We start from the raw sequence: 16985 nt of genomic DNA, 5'->3' as shown, positions 1-16985 counted from the left end.
CTGTGTTTTTGCGATAATGTATTTCCACAACTATCCTGAGATAATGATTGCTATGTGATCTCAGTTAGGATATTAACCTTATATAGCATGCATTTTGCAAAACTGATCCATCTCTATAAGTTTATATTTATCATCTCTATTTCTCAATTTTAATAACTTCTTATCAGTGTTGGGAATGTTACTTTAAAAAAGTAATTAGTTATAGTTACTCACTACTTGTTCCAAAAAGTAGATGAGTTAGTAACTGAATTACTCTATAATAAAAGTAACTAATTTCCAGGGAAAGTAACTATTTGCGTTACTGTGTGAAAAAAAAAAGTTGCTATAATTCATATAATTTAGAATTTTTTTAACCAGTTTTCACAAGTCAGTTGAAATGAGTAAAACAGACGTTTATAACTTTTTTAAAATGTTCAAATATGTCAAATAACTTGGATACCCCTAATATTAAATGTTAAATTAATGAAATGGACACTAAATAGAATAAATTATTATTATAAAACATTGTACACTAAGCTACACTATTTTAATGTTGCTGTGTGACAATGTGAGAGACACCTATCAAATTCAATACAATTATTATCAGTATTATAGTGGAACAATAAAACAAAATAGATTGTTTAGAAATGTAATATTTATTGCACAGATCCCAACTGGCCATCAAATAAATCTAAAAATAAATGATTTTATCAAATGATGATAAAAGAAAAGTATACCAAAAATAGAAAATAATAATAATAAAAAATATATTTTTTTATTACATAATTTACATAAACTCTTTGTAGTGCACATTAAAATTCTAAAACTGTCACACAAGTGGTAGACATACTGTACCCTGCTTAAAGTATTTTCTTCCTTACAAAAGTAAACAGTTTAACAAGAAGTGCTCTCAAGTCTAGTTTGTGTGGCGGGCTCACCCACTTTCTCGCGAGAAAAACCTAGTTTTAGTTGCTCTTTACTGAAAAAATGAACGACGTTAGTAACGCCGTTTATCTATAACGCGGTTATTCCCATCACTGCTTCTTATGAAGAACCCACAGCCTTCAGAACTATATGGTTATAAGCGCTAAATACACCCCTCCCCCATCACCACCCCGCAATTGGGGTGAATGCACAAAATTGCCACAATGTTTAAGCAAGGAAGGAAAGAAGTGGGTCTGAAAACCAGGTGAGATTTGTGTCCCCCTCACAGGTGTAAAGCAAAAATAACTCTGTAATGCAATAAGCCTGTCTCAGGGACTTACCTAGTCACTAATGCTATCACAGATCCCGCTGAGCCAATCAGAGAGAGAGAGAGACGATGAGCCAAATCACCAATCATATACCACATCAGTTATTGGATTCTGAAAGCAACATGAAATTCATAGGCGTGCAAACACATTCTCACTGCAGTACACAAGTCACAAATGCAACAATGAGTTCAAGTTTTAAAGAAATAAATATTTCTTGCAAAGTACACGGTGTGTACGATGAATAAGAGTCAAACTTTAATTAGAAATCCACAGGAAAACAAAGGAAATAAAACAGAGAATACGCAACAGCTTACACAGATTTACAACTTACCAACTGAAAGAAACAGAGAGTTTAAACACTACAACAAATGAGGGAACTAATGAGTTGATTAACAGAACAGGTAACTGGGATAACCAGAGCCAAAACACAAAATACATGGCCAAAACAGAACAGAACTCTGACAGATACGACCTTCAAGCTGTTTACTCTTGTAATGTATCGTGCAAATTGTGAAATATGGATGTAAAACACAAACACTTTTTGTTTTAAAATCCAGCAAAACCCAGCATGAATTCCATGTTGATTTTTTATGTTGGTTTTTCTCCCATGCTTTTTCATGAATTAGAAAGTGTGCAAAGGATTGTGGGTGATTGGAAGACACAAAGTATTTGATACATCCTTCAAAATTAGCCAAATGAAAGATTGTCACTTTTTTCTTTTTTTCTTAAAGAAGCTTAATGAATTGGTAGAATTTATTATCCAGTGATTCCCTCTTGGCGCGTCCATCCTTCGGATGAGACATTAAACCGAGATCCTGATATCCTTTGAAAAATCCTGGTTGGTTACACTCTATTTCGATAGTTCACTTTAGACATTCTGCTAACTATAAGTAACTTTGCAACTACATGTCAGCTAACTGTCATTAGAGTATTTGTAGACTGTCAGTAGACTGGTAGGTTATGGTTAGGTGTTAGGGTTTGGGCTATAAGTTGAAGTGTAGTTGCCAAGTTACTTATAGTCAGTAGAAATTCTGTTGGGGGACCAACAAAATAAAGTTTTAGTAAATGTTAATCAGACAGTCTACTAATACTCTAATGACAGTTAGTTGACATGTAGTTGCAAAGCTACTTATAGTCAGTAGATTGTCTAATGTGGACTATCAAAATAAAGTGTTACCTAGTAGTTAAACCCCGATATCCTGGCGAAAATTTGGCCATTGGACTGTCCATCATCATGGCCTCTTATACACTGATTGGCTTCATCACTCTTTCTCCTCTCCACCAATAAGTGTGTAGTCTTTCTGGTACAATATGGCTGCTGTCACCAGGTGGATGCTGCACATTGCTAATGGTAGAGGAGATTCCCCCGCAATTCGACAGACTCAGGCAGAAATTGTGTTTGTGTATGAGCTAATTTACTATGGTAAATTAATGTTACTGTGGTATGAAGCAGGGAGGGGAAGAGAGCCTGTTACAGTTTACATTGCTGTTTTTATAATTCTAATATGCCACCGTCGGCTGCTGCTGCTCCTGTTGTTGTGTATACTTACACAATTAAAATTATTATACATTCTTCCCAGAACTTGAACATTGTTACCGTTACGTTTGATCCCTTATTTCATTCTGATGAAAGAGCCGCAAGCTGAATTACTCATACAGATAACTTTATTTGACAAATAAAATTTTTGGGGTATCATACTAAAAATATATTTGAGTGTGTTGAAAGTTATGGTATTACGTTACTCTGTGCATTAGCTTGATTGATAGTATGAGACACTTGTTGCACATTTCAGTAAGCTTGATCATTATTAAAAAATAATTTTAATGACTTGCTAAATGGCCTGCAGTTAATTTTAAAATATAATGCATGGTGGAGAAAATGCTGTATTACTGTTACTACAAATAAAGCTTATTATGATTATGCTATGTTAGCATAAAATAGTGTTGTCTCTGAGGCATGGTATAAGAGGTATTTGAGGCAATAAGACTAACCTTGTTGAGTATTAAAATGATTAGTTTTCTTTCTATAAAGGTATCCAAACAGTTGCTCACCTCTATAATGAAACACATAATATATTAAAGCATCTTTGCAGTGATTTGTACTTGAGACTCGGACTTGAGACCATATTTTAGTGGTCTCTGTGTCGTTATGGACTTGTGTGCATTTGGACTCAGTCTTGACTCATACTCAAATATAGACTTATTTCCGAGTCCACTCAAGTCCCATTCAAAATATTCATGATTATTACTCTATGTTAATATTTCTTTAAATTGATGTTTGACACGTACAATGATGTGCGATTTTCTTAAGCGCAACTGCGCATGACTAATGTTAGTGCAAAGATCTCAGGGACTCAGGAAGGATGTCATGTGGAGCGAGCCTCTTAACTTTGTGTGAAAATGTCTGCTACATCATCTGTTATTCAGTTTCCATATAAGAGCCACAAAGAGTTCATATATATAGGCTGGTAAGACTCGTGAAAAAAAACATTCTGCGATGTGTAAATTCTGCGGTACATCAATTACCAAAGCAAAGGGAATAACTTCCAATTCTCATCGACACGTGGAGCGAAAGCACAATGATTTCTGTAAATGCATAAAATCTCAGCATTTTGACAGCAAATGCTTAGTAGAGTTTGTTCGTTGTAGTCTGCAAGTGAGTTTTTAGGCCTGTACTCATGCTCTCGCTTCTATTTTACACTGTGTCCACCTGGCATCTGCCTAGTGATCGCGTTTTCTAGATAGACAAATTGCTGCTACATTATGTGTCTCAACTATTATTTTAATATATTTACTGTTTACAAAGTAGGACAAAATTGTCACAAAGAAATCCAAACCTTGTTTAATTAATAATAAAATGAGCATCTCCCCCAAAAATGTCTAACAGAAGGCCGGCCGCCCGCCCTCTCTTCCTACGGCATACATCTCAAACACAGACATACGAATCCATATGGCCCATTGCGACACACTGATGTCTTAAGACACGAAACGATCGCTTTCTGCAAGAAACCCAATAGTATTTTTTTTTTTTTACTCATATCAGACGAATCTCATATACACTCACTTAAAGGATTATTAGGAACACCATACTAATACTGTGTTTGACCCCCTTTCGCCTTCAGAACTGCCTTAATTCTACGTGGCATTGATTCAACAAGGTGCTGAAAGCATTCTTTATAAACGTTGGCCCATATTGATAGGATAGCATCTTGCAGTCGATGGAGATTTGTGGGATGCACATCCAGGGCATGAAGCTCCCGTTCCACCACATCCCAAAGATGCTCTATTGGGTTGAGATCTGGTGACTGTGGGGGCCATTTTAGTACAGTGTACTCATTGTCATGTTCAAGAAACATTTTAAATGATTCAAGCTTTGTAACATGGTGCATTATCCTGCTGGAAGTAGCCATCAGAGGATGGGTACATGGTAGTCATAAAGGGATGGACATGGTCAGAAACAATGCTCAGGTAGGTTGTGGCATTTAAACGATGCCCAATTGGTACTAAGGGGCCTAAAGTGTGCCAAGAAAACATCCCCCACACCATTACACCACCACCACCAGCCTGCACAGTGGTAACAAGGCATGATGGATCCATGTTCTCATTCTGTTTACGCCAAATTCTGACTCTACCATCTGAATGTCTCAACAGAAATCGAGACTCATCAGACCAGGCAACATATTTTTCTTCAACTGTCTTCAACTGTCCAATTTTAGTGAGCGCATGCAAATTGCCCCCCCCCCCCACCCCCACCCCCCGCGCACACACACACACTTCAAGGTTGTGCGTGTTGTGGCTTCACAAATGCTTTGCTGCATACCTCAGTTGTAACAAGTGGGTATTTCAGTCAAAGTTGCTTTTCCATCAGCTTGAATAAGTCAGCTTATTCTCCTCTGACCACTAGCATCAACAAGGCATTTTCGCCCACAGGAGTGCCACATACAGGCAGTGGCTCAGTGGTTAATGTAGGTTGTCTACAAACCGAAAGGTTAGTGGTTCAATCCCTGGTTCCACCTGACCAAGTCCACCACGAAGTGTCCATGAGCAAGACACCTAACCCCAGCTGCTCCCGACGAGCTGGATGGCGCCTTAGATGGCTGACATCACCGTTGTTTGAATGGGTGAATGTGAGGCAAAATGTAAAGCGCTTTGGATGGCCATAGGGTCTGTTAAAAGCGCTATATTAATGCAGTCCATTTACCATAACAAGATGTTTTTCCCATTTCTTAGTGCCTGAGTGGATTGGTCGAATAAGGCATCTATGTAAATATATCTATGATCGCACTGGCTCTCTCTGGTCTTGGTTTCAACTAGGACTTGACTGAGCTGGTCTCGACTACAACACTGCCTCTTTGGTGTTTCCATGGTTTCTTCTGAAACTATAGAAACCAGAAAATCGAGGGTAAGGTGGATGTGACATTATTGACTGTCTATGCAATGACACAGGCTTTTACACTGGTTAAAATAGCTGATTTCTCTAGATTTCAACATTACTGGAAACTAATTTACTCAAGTCAACAAAATATATAACATTGTTCTAGTGGTTTTTGGATATTTGAATCCAAAAATCATACATATTGTGCCTTCAATGCTATTTTGATTAAAGATTAAAGATCTTAAAATAGTTCACCTATTATAATTCACATAGGTATAGAAAATGTATATGAATGATGGTGATTGCTTAAGGATAACAATCCATTTATTTTTACAATTGTAAATTAATGCAGTTAAGTCATATGTCAATAATCTTGCGTTTCACTTAAAGGATTAGTTCACTTTAAAAATTAAAATTGCCCATCACCCTCAAGCCATCTGATGAACACATTCGGAGTTATATTATTAATAAATATCCTGATGTTTCTAAATTTTATAAGGGCAGTGATTTAAATTTTAAAGTGACCTTTAATTAAATTATTACTTTTATAAACACATTTCCTGCATACTACACCATGGCTGTTTGGCATTTTATATTGTTTACAATATATTTAAATCTCAAATTGCATGTGGTGTAAAAAAATTTAGGAGTACCCCATATTTTCATATAAAGAAACAGAGTGTTTGGTGACCTTGCTATGTGAAACTCATAAGTATTCAAAATCAAAACATCAAAGAACATTTTGCTAAACCTTCTCTGCCAAAAAAAAAAAAAAAAAAGGAGCAAAGAATTAAAGTCAGAGAAATAAGCAGTCCAACACAGTTCACTTTCATGACGTTAATCGGAAGAAATGATTCACATTCCCTGGACTTAGACCAGAAGCCCTCAACTACTCCTCCATATGAAACCTGTTTTTGTGATGAGAAATAAAACAATTTAATTTAAGTAAAATCCTTTTCTTGAGTGAGAAAATGAAGAAAATAAGACATCTCAGTTTGATGTCTCATGTTGAACTAACTGAACTGTAAAAGCTCAGTAAAAGCCGAAGAGTTTGTTAACATCACCCACTGCGTATACATTAGTCATCCGCAGTCTGAGACTTCAGCTGACTTGGAAGATTTTGTCGTTTACTTCTTTTTTTTTTTTAAACTACATTAGAGATAAAGTCATATATTTCAGGAGAAACAGAGAATGTGTGATGTTAAGTAACTGTTTGTGGTATATCACATCTGAGATCTACAAGTTATTTGTTTGTTTTTTGTGCATTTTTGTGTATGTTGAGATTTTTTTCTTGAAGTTGTGAGAATCTTGCTTTAAATTTATGGTGAGCAGAAGCATTTCAGTGTCAGGTTTGTGTGAGTGATTAGCCAAATCCAGTGAGTGGCAGGAAGGGCCCATCCATTGCCATCTCAGTGGCAGGGAGCTCTGATGAATGTTTCATGTGAGTTTCACTAATCTATGCCTCTCTATTGTGGAAAATCAAGCATGCAAAATCATTACCGAGCTAAAGGATGGAGGGAAAAGAGAGAACTGATCCATTGACCTCCACTGAGCTTGTTTATTCCTGTTCCCCCAAGGTCGTTGTGTGGTCATTATTTACAGAAATGATTACTGCTGACTTTCTTGTTTGCCAAAAATAGTAATTACATTTATCTCTGACAACCGGGATGTTGCAACCTTCGCACCTGAACCACTGGCTGCTTAAAACATTTTCAAGATTTGAATGGAAATAGAGTGGAAATGCAAATTGGAAGTGCTTTATGAGTGACACTGTATAAGCTCAATTGTTTGCATATAAGTCATTTTGACTATTTGATGAATAATATCATATCATTATAAGGCATCTAATTATTGTTGATTGCATGAAAACGAGATCTGTATCTTTATGGGGAAATTCATTAATATTCATCTCTCAACTAGAAGGGGTAACAGTTGATTATTTCAGGTGTATCAGTAGCTAAATTTACATGGACACATTTTGTTAAGATATGCTCAGATTCATCAGTCAGAAAAAAAATCCAGTAAAGTGATTAGATTGATGTGCTGTTATTTCTCACAAGCTTCAAATTGAAGTTAAGTGAATGTTATTTGGTCCTAATGGGTGCAGCTAGAATATCCAACCACACCTTAATACAGGGGTTTCCAATCTTAGTCCAGAAGACTGTCCTGCAGAGTTTAGCTCCAACTTGCATCAACACGCCTGCTGGAAATTTCTAGTATATCCAGTAAGACCTTGATTAGACACAGGTTTAGGTGTTCAGCCCAAAGGTTTTCTATTGGGTTGAGGTCAGGACCATGCAGGCCAGTCAACCTCAACACCAAATGAACTAATCCATGTCTTTATGGACCTTGCTTTGTGCACTCGAGCACAGTCATGTTGAAACAGGAAGAGGCCATCCCCAAACTGTTCCCACAAAGTTGGGGGCATGAAAATGTCCAAAATATCTTGGTATGCTGAAGCATTAAGAGTTCCTTTCACTGAAACAAGGGCCAAGCCCAATCCCTAAAAAACAACCCCACACCATAATCCCCCTCTACCAAACTTTACACTTGGCACAATGCAATCATGCATGTACAGTTTATTGGATTGCCAGACAATGAAGTGTGATTCGTCACTCCAGAGAACACACTTCCACAGCTCTAGAGTCATGTGTCAGCGTGCTGTACACCACTGCATCCGACACTTTGCATTGCACTTGATGATATAAGGACTGAATGTAGCTGCCCGGCCATGGAAACCTATTCCATGAAGCTCTCTACGCAATTTTCTTGAGTTAATGTGAAGGCCACATGGCGTTGAAGGTCTGTAGCTATTGATTCTGCAGAAATTTGGCTAAAGTTGCACACTGTATGCCTCAGCATGCGCAGACCCGCTCTGTGATTTTACATGGCCTACCACTTCGTGGCTGAGTTGCTGTTGTTCCCAACTGCTTTCACTTTGTTATAATATAGTATTCGAAAAACAGTGAAAAATGTGAAAAGTATCCAGAGGACCTAGAACACTATTTCCCCAGAGATTGTGAAAAGTGCTTCTGATGGACACTTCATTATCCCACAAGGCCAAACACACTATTTTATTGGTTGGTTGGGGTGTCAATACACAGCTTGTGGTCCTTAAGATTATGTAGCAGCATATTTTTGGTGAAAAAAAAACAAAATAATTGTTCATTATTCTAAAACAAAATAATGATTTCTAAGGCTCTCTATATAATCAGTTCATCCTATGAGTTGGACAACTAGACAGGCACAATTTTTGTGTGAGAGCCATAAAAGGGCCATTATGATCTCCGGAGACAGGAGAATAGGAGAATAGTTGACACAACTGACACCCTAGGATGTAATGTGATGGATTTAGTACATCCGAATTTCATTCATACCACACACATTCATGCTTTTTTAACTGTTGCAAAGTAAGTTTCAAACCAAATGCAATAATTAATATATAGTATGCGATATTTGGACGATTGTTCAACAACAACAGCTAGCTCCGTGTCATACTTGATTTCACCATTGGGCAGAACTTTCCAGTTTCAGTCCAGTCAAGTGTTTGCATGTACTATCAATGTACCACCCCCCCGTTTTGTTTTGTTTTTGAGCTACTGTATTATACTGTATTTGAGCTTTTGTATTATACATTATAAAGTAAGGAATGTACTATATTTCTGATTGTTCAGTTGGAATGTTTATTAAACATGTATTTAAGATGCACTTTAAAATGAAAGTCATAAGACTAATCCTGTTTTAACAGTTATTAGCTTTTCAATTATTTTAGTTGACATAGCCTGATAGTTGTGGTTTAGCTGTGACAGGTGGATTGCAGAAGAATTGATTAAACACAATCTTTTATTGGTTGGTGAGGGTGTCAATACACAGCTTGTTGCCCTTAAGCCTATGTAGTCTATTTTTGGTACTGAAACAAAGTAATGATTTTTAAGGCTCTCTAATTGTTTCATCCTATGAGATGGACTACTAGACAGGCACAATTTTTGTGTCAGAACCATAAAAGGGCCATTACGATCCCTGGAGACAGGAGAACAGATATATCAACTTGTTAAACACAGAGTGTTTAATTCGTAGAGAGAGGTCCATCTCACATCTTTATTAATATTCATCTAAAAAAATTTTTGATGGTTGAAATAGAAGGAAAGCATGTTTATTTATCACTTAATCACCCTGCAAATTACTGTATCATTAAAAAAAAATACTTATTTGAGGACCATACCTGAACCTTGCTTTCCACACCCACTACCCCCACAGCACACTGATCTCCTTTTATTGGACTGGATTTAATGCTACAACTACTTGTTAATGGTCCTCAAGGGGAGTTTAAGAACATTGTTGAACTGGTTCCCTCATTCGCCTCTTCATGAAATGGCTCCTCATCCACCGTGGGTGAGGTGGAGGAGGAAATCACCTGCCACTCGACAATCTCACGCACCCTGGACCAAGAGCTCATTCAACCTCATGCCAAACCCATCACAGACTAGCCAGAGCCCACCACAGACCAGCATACGAGGCCCGCCCATCACAAAGTTTATGCCGGATGCTATTAGTCCAAGAGCCTGAGCCAATAGCTGAGCCTAACCAGGAGAGAGAGTCAGCACCAACGTCCGTCTTTGAGGTTGTGTTTGTGGCGTTTGAGGACCTGGAGTGAAGCAAGGGCTACAATCTTTGCTGATCCCAGCCAGTTCCTTGTTTCCTTCATCGCCACTGGTTCCACCCACCTCCAAATCTCCTTCATCACCACTGGTCAAGCCTAGCTTTAAGTCTCCTTCATTGCTGATGGTTGCAACCATCTTCAAATCTTCTTCGTCAGCCAGTTCCATTGGCCAGTTTCGGGTCTCCTTTGTCACTTCTGGTCCAAACCAATCTCTTGCTCTATCGACTTCGGCATCTTGGCTCCTCCTTTGCAGGCTCTACCAAGCTGCTCAAATCCACCTTGGGCTCCCAGGTTTCCAGCTCCACCCTGGTTTGTCAATCTCCTGGCTTCACCTTGGGCCTCTGAGCCCAGAACTCCACTTTGACCTGTCAACCCATCTTCTCCACCTTGGCTCCACGCTCCCTCAGCTCCACCGCATCTATCATCGCTCAGATTTTGCCAGGCTCCCTAATCCCTCCAGCTCCGCTTTGGTCAATCATCACCCTGGTTACACCACAGACTCCCTGTCCTCTGGCTATGCCTCGCCCCTTTTCCTCCATGGGGCTCTTCCTTCCCTCCGGCTCCACTGTTGTCCTCACTCCCACAGGCTTCCCCCTGGTCTCCACCTCGGTCCGGCAAGCTTGCGGTTCCACCTTGGCCCTCCAGTCCATTGGTGTTGCCCTGGGCCTTTGTCTCTCACACTCAGAGAGATGCGAGTAGAACAGGAGGGGTTAAATTGATGCTGTGATCCGGAGGTGAAAGAGGTTTTGTGGGTAAGTGTAACAGAGGTCAGCTAGTAAGAGTTGTACGAGTAAAACTCAATCCCCTGACCTTTAAAAGGCACATTAGAGGCAGCTGTCTTTAGCATCCTTGTTAATGTGCCCCCCTCCCATTGTGGAGTTGCCACTTTCGAATCCTGCGTAGAGTGGTGTGAGTAGAACCGTAGGGGTTACATTAGTAGAGTGGCTAAAGTGGACTGTAAAAATAAAATGTAAGCAACAAAATTATTCTAGCCATGAACTGTCCACTTTGACAGGAAAAGGCTGATCCAATGCTGTATCAAAACCATGTCTCAAAACCAAAGTCACATGACAGGCAGGTACATTTAAAAAAAAAAGATGAGCTGGCATAACTCATAATGGCACACCAAAAATGACTACTGACAAAAGAATGTTCTTATGTCCAGTCTTTCTTATCTTACATGTAGCTTACTTCTATTTTAAAGCACTAATTTACAGACACTAGAATTCAATTGGCATGCATTTAATTTTTATATAACAGTACAGTATAGCACTACTTCATTTCTATGCCACGACATGTCTAAGGATGCATTATATTGCATCAAGCAACCTCAAATTCCACAGACTTTAAGACTACGTTAACATCCTGCTACAATGTCAGTATTTAACAAGGGCTTTATGTCAAAGCTATGATGTGTTCAACTCACAGGTACTGTACTAAATGTGTTTTGGCACCGCTACATGACCTGTTGACAACACAGGAAATCATAACTGAGCAACAAAGGAGCCTAATAAGGATGGTACAAGATCTGAAGACATCAGAGAGATCACAGCTGCAAGTGACTTCTTAGATTAAAGAGCATGAAACGTTTAACTAAATAGAATGTCAACAGAATAAACACATGCCACAAAATTGAAAGCTAACTAACAAGCACCAAATGCAAATAATAATTGGTTTTGACAAATGAACAACTCTACAACAGGGCAGCAGTTTTAATAATTGCAACATAAAAAAGGAGTTCAATCTGAATGTAGAAATGTAATTTCATGCTATTCTTCACATGCTATCGAAATCATTGTAAATACGAGTATCCTACTCGGAAATTGGACATGAAGGCCTTTTCTAATCGTATTTACTACTGGGAAACTAATTTTCATACCCAAGATGGGCGTACCATAAACTTTAAATATGGCGAAGGGGAGATTGATTGCTATTGTGACTGGTGTTCTTTTTTTTTTTTTTTTGTCTTATCCACAACAACCTGTCTTAAAGTACTGCATATTTACATAGAGTGGCAATAAAAATTATGTAAACCCCTTGGAAAATCTGTGAAAATTGTAATAATTTTAACCAAATAAGAGAGATCATACAAAATGCATGTTATTTTTGTATTTAGTACTGTCCTGAATAAGATATTTGACATAGCCCACAAGACCAAAAAATATTGAATTTATAAAAATGACCCTGTTCTAAATTTGATGAACCTTCTGTGTCATTACCTGGATGATCCACAACGTTTTGTTGTTGTTGTTGTTTGATGGTTGTTCTTAAACTGTTCTTCAGAAGAAACTTTTGAACAGGATTTTTTTTTCATTAAGTACTCCCCTCGGAAGCAACGGAACATATTTACATGTTTCCCGGAAGAAAATAAGCACAATTTACATGATCCTCAAATTCAAAAGTTTTCACCCCCTGTTCTTAATGCATTGTTTCCTTCTAGATCATCAGTGAATGTTTGAACCCGTTTTAATAGTTGTGTGTGTGTGTCTCTCAGTTGTCCTCAAATTGAAAAGATGGATCTCAAAATCATACAGTCACTGCTGGGAATGGTGCAAATATGCAAAAGATGCTGGAAAACTGAAGAATTTGCCTGGAGGATTTTTTCTTATGCCAGAACATTGTGCAGTTTAACTGGTCAGGACAAACAGGGGACTCATGAACAACCATCACTTAGAATCAAGGGATCATAAACTTTTAAATGGGGTCATTTTTTTGTTTGTTTTTTAAACTAACAGCTAGTTTTTTGGCTTGTGGACTATATGGAAACATTTTATGTAAAATATTCTGGACAGTACAGTAAAAAAATAATGCATTTTGTCTCTTATTTTATTAAAATTATGCACATTATCACAGATTCTGCACAGTGAAAATAGCATGAAATGACACGCTATATTTTAAATTTAATTAAATAAAATGTTCGGTTCTGTGTTTGTACTGTGTTGCATTGTATTTTATGATTATTTTTAGGAGTAACAGCTGATTAATAAATGTTGAATATTAAGTTGACACCAAATTTCCCTATGTAAATAATGTTGAAAATAATGTATTTTTTATTATTTAATTTAGATATCTTCAATTCAGTTTGGCTTTATTCATTTTTTTCCCCAAGAACAAACCTGGTGTCCTCCATGATCCCTATTCTTTCCAACAACAAAGCACTCGAGTGTGACAAGCTCGAAATGATAACTTCAGAAGTGGAAAGTAGGAACTGATGACCATTGCGTTATTTCCTGATGTAATCTACATGAGCAATTCAAGCCAAAGAAATACATATGGACAGTAACTGTCTCAAATCCTGACTTTCGCCTCAAAATAATAGGAAACCCAAAATCTTTTTTTCCAGTATCCTTGTGACAATACAATATTTCTACATTTATAATAATATACTACTACTACTAAACTAATATTACTACAAATTGTAAAAAATAAAACATAAGGTACTAGAAAATAACCACATAAAAAATTAAATATACTTTTAGATTAGAAGGTTTTGAAAGGTTTAGAGTTTGCCAAATGTACACTTATTTGAAATACCGTAGATTTGGAGAGGATGTTAGGATATTGACTTTAGCTCTCCTAAATGCAAATGAGAAAATACTTTCAAACAGGCAGGTTACAATGTCAATCACTGACAAACAGACCGTCAAGCAATATGCACAAAACTGCAGCAATTTGTATGCACATAACCAAAAACATTATACTCAAACAAATGAGTGAATAGGATAATGCAGCAAATCACCTGCCTAAACCTTCACTGCTGAATGCCATAAAAACATATAGTAAATGATTATATTTCAAACCTATGCATAAGAAACTAAGAAAGTGAAGGAGTTGACAGACAAGAGGAGCAAATTAATTATATGAGGAGGGCTTGAATTCAGAGAAAGCTGATATCCTTGGCAGAAGTCTCATGGTCTATATCACGGAACATCTCTCTTATCTAATCCTGTGTAGAATGATAAAAGGAGCCCTAAAAGGAAATTACTGGACGAAATTACAGCAACAACAGCAAAACTGAAAAGAATCACACCACCGTGACAAGCACCAAAAAAAAAGAGTCAATGTAAGCAAGGGAACTTTCTTTGGAGGGTTGAGCGCGTGTCTCCTCAAGGCTGATTGGGCTAATGCAGGAATCATGTCGCTTGTCCCTCTCCTGAATTTTTCATCCATTCTCTGGCCAAAATAAGACTCAGCATCAGATGGGACAGACTATGATGTAACTGGAATAGAAAGGGATGTAGAAAGCGGGATAGAAATGTAGCAGATCTTAAATTGAGATGGCAAATAAGTGCATTGTTCCACTGTCTGTTTCCCCAGCATGAAGGTTAGACAGAGATGGATGGGGATTCATTTCCTCTTTCCACACACATCATTGCTGTTAACTGTCTCTATCACTAAAGGAGGTATTGTAAAATATTGCTCAAAGTCACCAAAGAAAGAAACCCATGAAAAGAGAAGATTCCCAAGCCAAACAAATGACCTTATCCCATCACAATCATATATATTTTTTTGCATCTGCTAGCTATTCATAGCTTGCGCTACTCACCACACTGAAATCTTCGCTTGAGCAGTTTTGTCCGCTGAAGTTGCAGCTCTTCAGCATGTCTTCCAACTGGTGGCCAGTCCGCTGGAAAATGTCTAGCATGTCAGGGGGTGGGTACTGGAGCTCGCTCGGCCGGTGTCCTTTACGGCTCTTGGGCGGCAGGCCGGTGAGGTTAGCCAAGTGGTAGATATCCGCATCTGTGAGGGCGGAGAAGCGGAATCGGTTGACGTTACAGACCGTGATGGCCGGGAAGGTGAGCTCACGGTGGGTTTCTTCCCTCAGTGAGGTGAGGTGGGGATGCTCTAGATAAGTTGCCGCGCTCCATGTCGCCTGGTACAAAAAGAGACCGAGCGACACCAACAGTGCCAGTCCCCAGAGCGTCTGTCTAAAGCCTAAGCGTCCTGACGTCCCCAATACCCGAGCCAGACCGTGAAGCGAAGAGGAGCTTGCAAAGGACGACAGGTCAGCCATGCCTCCTTTTCTCCGCCGAAGGCCTTCATCTAGCATGCCGGTTCCTCCTCCGTCTGTCGAGGCCCCCTTGGCTTCGTCACCCTCAGCAAACTTGATTTTGCAAACAAATTCGATGGGCATGTGGTTGGCCAGGGCTGCGTGTGAAGAGCCCTTTGCAAATGACTCTGGTACCCCCTCCTGAATTTTCCCTGAGCCTTTGCTTTTTTCCGTTTTGCCAGCTATTCTATCCCAATCTGTCTGTAAGTAACTTCCTAAATCTCCTTTATCTAAGGTTGTTATTCTCTCCCGTACTCAACTGCGTCCTATTTATAACAAATATTACTCTTATCACCGTATAACCTCTGATCTTTTTCTCTCTGTCAGCTTTGCTTTCCTCACTTCATCACTGTTTCACTCTTCCAATACTCCAATTTCTTTGCGCACTTTTTCTACTCTGCCCATCTACTCTCAGTCAGTCTCTCCTACCTCCGCACTTTTCCCTCAGATTCTCATCTCTTTCTTCTTCTCTTCCATCCTTTGCTTCCACTCTCTCCTTATTTTCTCCTTGGTTTGTGCAGGGGTCTGCTGCTGTTTGAGGAGCAGAGTGCAGATGGTGAGAGGAGGTGCTTCGTTCGGTGTGTGAGTGCCCCAGGATGTGCCACAGCCGTAGACTCCAGAGAGAGTAGAGGCATGAGCTGGAGACTATGAGAGAAGGGTGAGATAGAGAGAGAGAGAGAGAGAGAGAGAGAGAGAGAGAGAGAGAGAGAGAGAGAGAGAGAGAGAGAGAGAGAGAGAGAGAGAGAGAGAGAGAGAGAGAGAGAACACACACACAAGTTCCACAGCTCTCCTCAGCTGCTCGCTGACGGCTGACGTAGCTGCTGCCTGAACTCCTCTCGCACACTCAGGGAAAGAGAGCGAGAGAGCGATGGAGAGAGTAAGGGAACCAGAGAGAGAGCTGGTATGAAAGACAGGGTGCGTGAATGCTGCCCTCACTATATGCCCTACAAGAAAGAGGAGGGGAAAGAGAGTGGAAGGAGAGATGTTTAATATTATATGAGCGGATAAGGCAGGGGTTATTTCCCCTTCAGTGGAGAAGAGCCGTCCCTACCCACACTAGAGCTTTTATTTCTCTCACAGCAGCAGGTTGTTACATCCACTTACAGTGGTCACTCACTGTCTCCACCACCAACACTCTCTTTCTACCTCTCTCTTTGTTCTTACTTTTTTCTTCTGCTCAGCAGGCGTAGATGTGACTATAGGTATAAAGGATCCAGGAATCTGAGCATGACTAGAGAAATTGCTTTGCAGTTGGTATGCCGTTCATGGTTTAAAGACAGCACACTCCAGAAGTTTGTTGTACAAAAACATATTTTAAACTATTAATTCCAACAATTTGGTAACATTCCAATACGGGTGCACTAATATGCATTAATTCATGCTTAACTAATGTACAGATAATCATGAGTTAATGTATTACTAATGGTGAACTAACCCATTTATTAATGATTACTGCATCAGCAACTAATGAAGATTCGACATGATTAATACATTAAGTAATCATTTCATTGTTATTAGTTAAATGTGTCATAATGTATTAATTCCTTAATAACATATTATATTAACCAATAATGTAAATTAACGTGTTAATAACCACAACAGGTCAAAGCCATGCATTTCAACTTCCAGGTGTCTGCTTTAATTAATCATTAGCTAATGATTTATAAA

The 16985-nt window shown here is 38.8% G+C and overlaps 1 protein-coding gene across 1 annotated transcript in view; it reads right to left on the bottom strand.

The window, feature by feature from the left end:
* Positions 1 to 16041, bottom strand: part of asic4b (acid-sensing (proton-gated) ion channel family member 4b) — an 85881-nt gene extending 69840 nt beyond the window's left edge. The window contains exon 1 of the mRNA XM_067459279.1: positions 14814 to 16041. Within this exon, the coding sequence (XP_067315380.1) occupies positions 14814 to 15401 (588 nt within the window). The 5' untranslated portion in view covers positions 15402 to 16041. The remainder of the gene's footprint in view (positions 1 to 14813) is intronic.
* Between the last annotated feature and the right edge of the window lie 944 nt (positions 16042 to 16985).

The sequence above is a fragment of the Pseudorasbora parva genome, chromosome 12 (genome assembly GCF_024679245.1).
Source record: "Pseudorasbora parva isolate DD20220531a chromosome 12, ASM2467924v1, whole genome shotgun sequence".
NCBI lineage: Eukaryota > Metazoa > Chordata > Actinopteri > Cypriniformes > Gobionidae > Pseudorasbora > Pseudorasbora parva.
This window is presented reverse-complemented; position numbering and strand designations above follow the sequence as displayed.